General features: G+C 45.7%; 1 protein-coding gene across 1 annotated transcript in view; it reads right to left on the reverse strand.

Annotated features, from left to right (window-relative positions):
• Positions 1–8819, reverse strand: part of MYO1E (myosin IE) — a gene marked incomplete at both ends in the record, with an annotated part of 191810 nt that extends 182991 nt beyond the window's left edge. The window contains one exon of the mRNA XM_084240164.1: positions 8484–8819. Coding sequence (XP_084096290.1) covers positions 8484–8819 — 336 coding nt within the window. The remainder of the gene's footprint in view (positions 1–8483) is intronic.
• Between the last annotated feature and the right edge of the window lie 366 nt (positions 8820–9185).

The raw sequence follows: 9185 nt of genomic DNA on the forward strand, positions 1-9185 counted from the left end.
CTTTCAACCAAGGAAAACATGTATTTTTGTATATGTGAAGAATGTCTTCCTTTACATAGACAGTTCAATGCCAGCAAAAATCAGGTAAAAACTAGTACTGTCCCCTCCTGTTCCAAACAGTGATGTTCCACCCTTATGTCTAACAAACTATCTAGTCCAGTCTGGTTTAGCATGATTTATTGCTCTCCAAAGTGTAGAGTTAATATAAAATTGTTTATTGTTTTCACAAAGCGTCTTTTAACAGAAATTGATTTTTCTCGTTAGTTTTGACTCTACTGTTCTTTTTCAACAAAAATAGCAATTTAAAAATCATACTGAATTTCCATAATACAAAAGAATCACAGTTCCAAACCCTCCTACTTAGAAAACAACAGCAGACATACCGGGAGGGCGGGGGATGTCTTATTCTATTGTACACAGAAGTTCAGAGGGTCAGTGTAGAAAAACTGGAGTTGCCGCTGAATGTATTCCTGCCTCTATGTATTCACTTAATTAAAGTACAAGAAAAGGTTGAAGTGGGGGTAGGGAACTGTCTCTGAGCCTAGGGATAGTTCTCGCTCACACCAATTCTGGTTGAGGCCATATGACTCGCTTTGGCCAAGGGGACAGCACGGAAGCATAATACAAGCAGAAATTTAAAAACTACGCACTTGGGTTTGTACTCTCTCTTACTGTTCTCAGGAACCTTGTGACCACTGCTATGTAAACAAGCTAAGAATGATAAATATTTACTATCGAAGCCACCAAGTTTGTCAGGGCTAGTTATATCAAGAACTCTTCTACACAATAGGTTAAGAAAAGGTGACTGCGAGATGCTAAGATATACTGAACACCCTGGGACATAACCTTTAGTGGCACTTTATGTAACACTCAAAGGAACTTACTATTGATTTGATTGTCAACTGTCATTAAATAACCTGACACGGGCCTCCCTGGTGGCACAGGGGTTAAAGTCTCAGCACTATCAAGCTATCGCTAGTCACTGTGGCATGAGTTTGATCCAGGCAGGGAGCTGACTCACATGGCGCAGCAGACCTCTCCTATCTGCCCGCTGCTCCCTTAAGCAGTAGATCCACCTGTTCTGCTCCCCACTGTGTCTCTGGTGAATCCTCTCATCCCCCCCACACCTCTGACCTGCACCCCAGTTCTTGTATGCATAAATGAAATGAATCTTTCAAAATAAATAACCTGACAGATCCAAATATTGATCACACTCACTAACATTCACCTCAAGATAACGTGTGCTACAACTCTTAGAATATCATATGGGCTCCGAGGCTTAGCAGCCTCCTAGAAGTATATGCAGAATTGTGTGTTTGTGTTATCTTAATTGGAAAAATACATTAAAACCACAGAAAATAATGCAAATATCTATGTACGTGCTTTTGATTTAATACATAAAACAAATAGAGCATCACTGATAGTATCACAGGCAGTAGGCTCCAGTCTGCTCTTCCTCTTTTCCCCTTCAGCTACTTGAAATTGGCATCTTCCTAGTCTTTTAATTGATGTCTTCAAGAAAATATATGTACACATACATACACAGTATGTGTACGTATATACAAATATTTGTTCAAACCTATATATATATATATATATACAAATATATACAAATATCTGTTCAAACCTAATATTTGTTTTTTGGTTTTCTGTTTCCAAGGCATTTTCAGAAACCCCCAAATACTAGAAATCTCTGATAATCCAATTGAGAAAAGGGGAATTGCCATATTTTTCATACATAATTCTGCATTAGAGCATTTCCAAATCTTGGAGGAAGCTGTTTACACTCTAACTGAATGTATGTTTAAATAAAATAATTTCAGTAACAAAGGTCTGCATCTATTTGGGATGCTAAAAGCAACCCTATTTTTTGTTGTTACTACTGCTGAAATTTCCTTAGAATCAATGATGCTGCCAAAATCATTCTGTCAAAAGTAATATTCCACTAAATTGCTGTCAACATTGAAATCTGGTTATATGAATTAAACCAATAAAAATGTTTCCCAAGAAATAGGATTTATAAGTGGGGGAAGAGAGAGCACAAATTGTGTATTTGCCCCATCATTACAACTATATCAAAATGTGTTTGGATAGACTGGATGGAAACCCAGAGAGGAAAATAACTACTGTTAAGGTCGTGGTATTATGAATAAGCTCTTCTTAATGTATTCCTTATCATCTTTTAAAGTTGACACAGTAATGAATCAAAAATAGACAACTTTCCATCTCTAAGACTTTCTCAAAGGGACACAGATGTAAAGCTACCTGGGTCATGGCTAGACCTTAAGGAAACAGACCAATCCACCACAATGGTCTACTGGAGAAAGTCTTACTAGGTTGAGATCAGACAACTTAGATCTGGCACCAGCTCAGCCAAAGTGTAGCTTTGAGACTTTGAAAGTCATTTAGACTCTCAAGATCTCTCTGTGAAGTGAGGCGAAAGGATTTAGGATAGAATTCTAAAGTTATTTTCTGGGCTTTCTCCAATGCCGGTATAGTTATGAAGTACCAACTGTTAACAAACACACCAGAAGAGACATATTCCCCCTTCAAAGCAGTTTTAATACTTATTCCTAGAAAAGCCACCTCCTCTTTGGCCTCCAGAGCCTGTTCACCCCGATCCTGTACATCTTCACTGAGGCCATTATTTCCTCCTTTGTGGCAGAATGTATCCTGGGTAATAGCTGAGACGTGAGAAGTCTGGTGAGATGTGTGCTTAGGCTGGACACTGACATTTCAGGTGAAAAAGGGGGGGAAATAGTTTTTCTTAAATGACTGTTCAGAAGTGCTTGCAATGATGGTAATGACATTATTTCCATGGGGGCAAGTCAGATGGGAGGGCTGACTTCACTCAGCTGTAGTGTACTTTCTATAGCTTGTCAAGATCACTGCTTTAGGAGTGACTCTTAAGAGTTCTACTTTCCCCAAGTGTGGCTGTCATAGGCAAAAGAGAACACTTCACTAGAATGACCCCAAACCTTTCATCTTTGCCAAAATGAATTCTGAAGTTGAAATTCAAAACACAATTTGTGTACCATCATTACAGAATGTGCTTATAAGGGTGATAGGTTTATTTTTAATACCTTTGGCATTTAACCTTTAACCCCTCCTTTGTTCTGTAAATGTTAAGTCCCAGCAGGGTAAAGAAATAGAAAATGAAAAGATCATCATTGAGGAACGCATTTGAATCATATTATTGATAAAAACGTAAGTTGCCCGCATCCTCTGCAGCACCGCTTTGATCCCCAGCTGCTGGCGAGGGTCCCACATGGCGCACAGACCTCTCCTGCCATGCCCGCTGCTCCCCTCAGCAGTGTATTTCGTCAGTCTGCCTGTTCTGTTCCCGGCTCTGGCTCTGGTGAATTCTCTCACCCTCCCGCTCTTCTGACTGTACCCAGTGCTTAAAAAAAAAATACAAGTTGCCACATCTTTGTACAAATAATAGTAAGATGGGCCTCCCTGGTGGTGCAAGGGGTTAAGTCTCAGCACTATGAAGCTATCTGCAGCCACTGCAGCATGAGTGCCATCCCCAGCCAGGGAGTTAACCCACATGGTGCAGCAGACTTCTGTCTGCCAGCTGTTCCCCTCAGCAGTATGTTTCAGTAGATCTGCCTGTTTTGCTCCCCACTCTGTCTCTGGTGAATCCTGTTACCTCTCCATACTTCTGACCCACACCCCAGCTCTTGTATGCATAAATAAATCTTTTCTTTTTTAAAAAAATATTTATTTTTATTTCTACAAGCACTGGGTACAGTCAGAAGCGCGGGAGGGTGAGAGGATTCACCAGAGCCAGAGCGGGGAGCAGAGCAGGCAGAAGGACCGAAGTACACTGCTGAGGGGAGCAGCGGGCGGCAGGAGAGGTCTGCGCGCCATGCGGGACCCTCCTCCGGTGGCCGGGGAGCAGCCGGGGATCGAACCAGCGCTGCAGAGGATGCGGGCAGCTTCGCAACCCAGTGCTCAACCGCTGCACCACCGGGGAGGCCCTAAATAAATCTTTTCTAAAAAAAAAAAAAAAAAATAGTAAGATAGCTTAAAGTTGGAAAATCATGACTGTACATAATTTCTATATATCCCATTATGAAGTTCATAATACCTTGCATTTGTGTAGAGGTTTGAAAATAGGTCTTTTTCAAGCTGATGAAAAAGAGCCTTTACAAGTTCTTACCAAATAAAGAAAGCCAATCCTTTCCTCATCAGGAAATGCAAAGTACTACATGTTCTCCCTTTCATTTGGTCACACATGATCACATGACACTAAGTATACAAGCAAAAAACTAAATTCCAAGTCATATTCACCAAAATGTTGACTGTTGCTCATTATAGGGCCCCAAAAACAACAATCCCTGAAACAGATCTCGAATTCATGAGATTCAGCTGAGAAAGGATAAATAAAAGAAGTCCAATGCAATATTGGGCTGGGAGGTAAGCATGTTCACTGAAGGAGAAAATTTAAGAGTTAAGAGAATTTACAGCCTCACTACTCAGAGATCTACACTGGTATTTAGGTACTCTGAATAGCAGCAGCTGGATGCAGACTTCCTCTGCTTAACAGCTTAGAGATTCCATGGGCTGAAAGTACCAGGTAACTCCCTCTCTTAAGGGAAAGGTGAGGGTGTATCAGTGAAAATCTACCACCACTCCTGTTTATGTGACTAAAGGTTAGACAGGTCCTGGAAGGAAGTACTGTAATTCACAAGATGCCACTTTGAGAATTACAGCAGTGCTGCAAGCAGCTGACCTACAGGTGTTTGTTCAGCTTCTCCTCAATGACCAGAACACTTAAAAAAATTGGCTGATTGGACATAAAAACCTAATTTCCATTTTCTTCTTGAAAAATAAGAAAATTTGGTAATAGGCTTGATGTACCCATAGGCCAAGGGCCAAGTAATGCCACTGTCTCACTCTATCAAAAATTGCATCACGACCTTTCCAGATATTTGAGTTTACAAACATTGAAATGGCGAAAATCCCCAGGAAAACTGAAAGAAGTGGCTTTCAGTTTCTGGAACTGTCTGCTTCCTCCACTTCTCTATCCCTCTCCATTCACTGCCCCTCTGGGCTTCCCTCCTTGCCCTGGGCTAGTCGAATATTTCCCACTAGGCAGGCCAGCCCCCTCTGCCCCCTAGATAATGTTCTGGACTCCTGCTCTTGCCCTCACCCCTCTGTCTCTGTGAAAACTTTTGTGTACTTTTTATCCCCTTCCTTTCTGTTTTGGTTTTGTATTGTGCTGTTTGGGCCAGGACACTACTAGCAATCTGATAAACTAATCAACAGGAATAGACTCATTTACCTTCCCTGAAAACATCTGAAGTGGATTCCAGATTCTATATACCATGCACTTAGGAAACTTGCAGCCAGTTAGCCCTCTGATTTCCAAGTTCATAAATCCACTCCTATGTAATTATCTGTGTAATATCTGCAATTGACTTACAAGTAATATGCAAATAAGGAAAAAAAAGAATATCATTTGGAACATATTCTGAGGGGATGGCCAAATCATATTATTTAAATATATCAGAATACCTAAGTCACAGAAATGAATGCATCCTAATTCTGGGCCCAAAATATAAATCAGAGCTATAGAAAGGAATTCCAGTCCATTAGACAATCCAAACTGGACTTGGCCACCAAAGGAAAACCTATTTTGTGGATGATAATAAAGTCAGATTCTATTAAGAAAACCTTAGGTATGTATTATTAAAACCAAAGGAAATTATATGCCCTCCTAACCAAGGTACACTAAAGTATAAAGATGTGCAGATTTTTTCCCCAGTTAGTCATGTCTCCTAAGGAAAAAGATAAAAATTACTACTGCCTGCCAGTTAGTGTTCTTGGTTTTCCAAAGATGGAGAAAATGGGCCTCCCCTGGTGGCGCAGTGGTTGAGCGCTGGGGCTGCGAGGCTGCCCGCAGCCTCTGCAGCAACGGTTCATTCGAGGGTCCCACACAGGAAAAAAAAAAAAAAAAAGATGGAGAAAAGTACCTCAGAGTGTGTCTTCAGGAGGAAGATATTAGGTGAACTATACTGTACTTCGTATTCATGAGTCAGAAAATGGGAATCTTTCTCATGAGTCACAACTGAGCGAGTCTTAGTATGGTCTGGGGTACAGGTGGAGAGACTTCCTGATAAGCTGCCAAACTTCTGAAAAGATCTCATACCAGAGATGGGGGAGGGGGAGGGGAAGAATCCCAGTACAGGTGTTCTCCATAGAGTTCAGTCAAGGGTCTGATGAACTATGTTGTCCTGTTAACTCAGCCTCAGCCACTGAAGGCAATGCCCCTTCTCCTCCTGTTCTAAGCAGCAGAGCGATGCAGCTGGGCTGACGAGGGCAATGTGGGCCACAAAATGCAGCCTTGGTTAGCTTGAAGGGGTCTTGTACATAAACATAGGTAACTGAGGTTCTCATTAATTAAAATGAGAAGGTGGGCCTCCCCGGTGGCGCAGCGGTTGAGCGCTGGGTTGCAAAGCTGCCCGCAGCCTCTGCAGTGCCGGTTCAATCCCCGACCACTGGGCGAGGGTCCCACATGGCGCACAGACCCCTCCTGCTGCCCGCTGCTCCCCTCAGCAGTGTACTTCGGTTCTTCTGCCTGTTCTGCTGCCCACTCTGACTCTGGTGAATTCTCTCACCCTCCCACACTTCTGACTGTACCCAGTGCTTGTATAAATAAATAAATAAATCTTAAATAAAAAACAAAAGCCTTAATTATTTCAAAAAAAAATTAAAATGAGAAGGCAAGTTGCTCGAAGGCAACTTCACATATCTAATGGATAATGTTTGAAGTCAATGAAGAAATGATAATTTTCATTTTTGCCAAAAGGCTGTAGATCCAGCACATCTCTTATTTCAGGAGAGCCAGCTGTTTCAACTTTTCTGCAGGCAACTATGGCCTCAGCAACAGCATTAGACACTCTTGAGTCTCCCGGCGGCCCACAACATGGCCATCTGTTCCCCTGGCAGTGAACCCATCAATAGGTAAGTCACAGCCTGGCCTCCAATGACACACTAGGCAGCTCTGGAAACCACTCTTTCATAGGGCACGCCCCCCTGCTCCCATTTATGACCAGCCAGCGGCTACAGGGCTGAATTGAGCATGGAATTTTTGATTTCTCACAGGAAAAAAATAAAAGGCGTCCTAGACTACTTTTTAGTCTGTCCAGCATGAAAAATGAGCTTAGCTAAGAGAAGTTAACTTTCTTCAAATACCACTCAAATGTTTAAACTCAGTAAGATTCGTTAAGCTCTTCTTACAAATGCGTTGATTTTTTTTTTCTTCAGAAATATCAAACCACAGAAAATAATTACAGCAATTTAAAATGCTAGGACTATCACATTGCCTAACTTCAAGTGGCCAATTAGGCAGTGGCCCAGTTAGGTAGCTCCACCCAAACACACTCAGCATAAGAAAATGGTTCTCTACAGAGGTTCCAAAAATAATGTGGGCAGATGACTTCTTAAACCCTAAAACTGAAAGAGGAAATTTACAGATAGAGCGTCCTTTTGGTGGCAAAGGTGACATAATTTGGGACTATTCAAAAAGGAAAACCTCTGGTCCAGGATGCCCTTTGAAGGTGTTTTGTTTGCTTGTATTGTTTTGACTAAACACAGCAGTGGGGCAAGGGTGGCTTTTTAAATTTTGTATCCTGGTTGGGATGGGCCTTTGCTCCGTTTTCCTCGGGCTGGCCATGTGGGATAAAGAATTCTAGATCAGGGCAGTAATAGTTATCGCCGCGACCTAGCTCCACTTTCACAGTCCTTAGAAGCCACCAAATCAAGCAGAGGAAGACCAGTTCATCCACCTAAGCAGGACTGGTGAAAGAAACAAGTGTGGAAACTATGAAGCCTTTTAATAGAACTTTTTTTCTGATGAGACTGCCAATGTCTTCAAAATAGAGTCCTTGCTTTCGTGCCTCGGCAAGAAAAGCACACCACACCAAAGCCCAAGGGATGCGGCTAAGGTTATTAGGGGCAGGGGTGCTGGGGCGGGGGCCTTGGGGTGGAGGAAAAGTCAGACAAGAGTCCCAGCAAAAGCCAGCCACTTCCACATATTCCCAAAATGCCAAAGGAAAAAGAACAAAAAACTTGACTTCCTCCCGTGCGAGCCGCTCACTGTACACCTCGCACTTGGGGAGGGGTGGGGGTGGGGGTGTTTACTCGGCCTTTTCCTCGCAAAGACCCCACCGGCCCGCGCCAGGTCTAGGCCAGCGTGGCGCCAGGGTGCGCCGGGTCACTTTCGCTCCCTGCAGCCTGCACCGCCAGGTGCTCGCGCTACCTGGAGCCCCCGCCGGCCTTTGTGCGGCCAGCACCGCCCCCGCCTGCATGCGGGTTCCAGACGGGACAGCTGCGGGCGCTGGCCAGGAGGCCGACCCGCCCCGGGAGCGAGCCGGAGCCCGCGGGCGCTGGTGCCCTCCGGCGGGGAGGGGAGCGGCGGGCAGGGGAGGGGCGCGGCGAGCCGGCTCCCGCGCCAACCCGCCGGCCATCCTCACCCCGGCCCCGAGGACCAGCGGGGCACAGGCGGCTGCCCCCACCTTCCCAGCAGGAGGAGAAGCGTCCCCTCCCGGGCCGTGCCCCTGAACCCAGACGTACCCACACTCCGGCTTGCGACAGCTGGCAGCCATAGCAACCCAAACCACAGAAAGTTTCGCGAAGCCGAAAGCGACTTGAAAAAGTTTTCCTTGGCCCCTCACGCCCTCTCCCCCAGCCGGGGCGTGCGGAAAGGAAAGCAGAGCTCGCGACGTGCCGAACCCCGCGTCCACCTTCTCCACCCCCGGCCTCCCCAGCGTGCCCAAGGTGGGTGCCCCGCGCGCGGCTTCCTGCCCCATCCCCGGCTCGGGCGCCCTGGCGCCCTGGGACTCACCATGGTGACTCGCGCCGGGTCGCGCCTCCGCGGGGTCGGGCTTGGGAGAGCCGGGGCTGGAACGCAGTCTCCGGGGCGCACTTCAAAAGTTGGTTCCCCTCGCCAAAAACAGGCTCTCGACACCCAAGCACTCACAGGAGCCAATGGGAACCCGGGGGGCACCCCATCCAGGCGGGATCGGCGGCGCTAGGTGAGGGCTAGAGGAGGCGACCTAGCAGGCGGGGCGCATACTGCGGCCGGCAGGGGTCCCCCCCGGACCCGGCGCTCCCCCTGCGCTTGGAACAGTCAGAGGCTCGCCGCGTCTGCCCGGCTGCTCTGCTCCGCTCCTGTT

The sequence above is a fragment of the Talpa europaea genome, assembly GCF_964194135.1.
Source record: "Talpa europaea genome assembly, chromosome: 8".
Taxonomy (NCBI): Eukaryota; Metazoa; Chordata; class Mammalia; order Eulipotyphla; family Talpidae; genus Talpa; species Talpa europaea.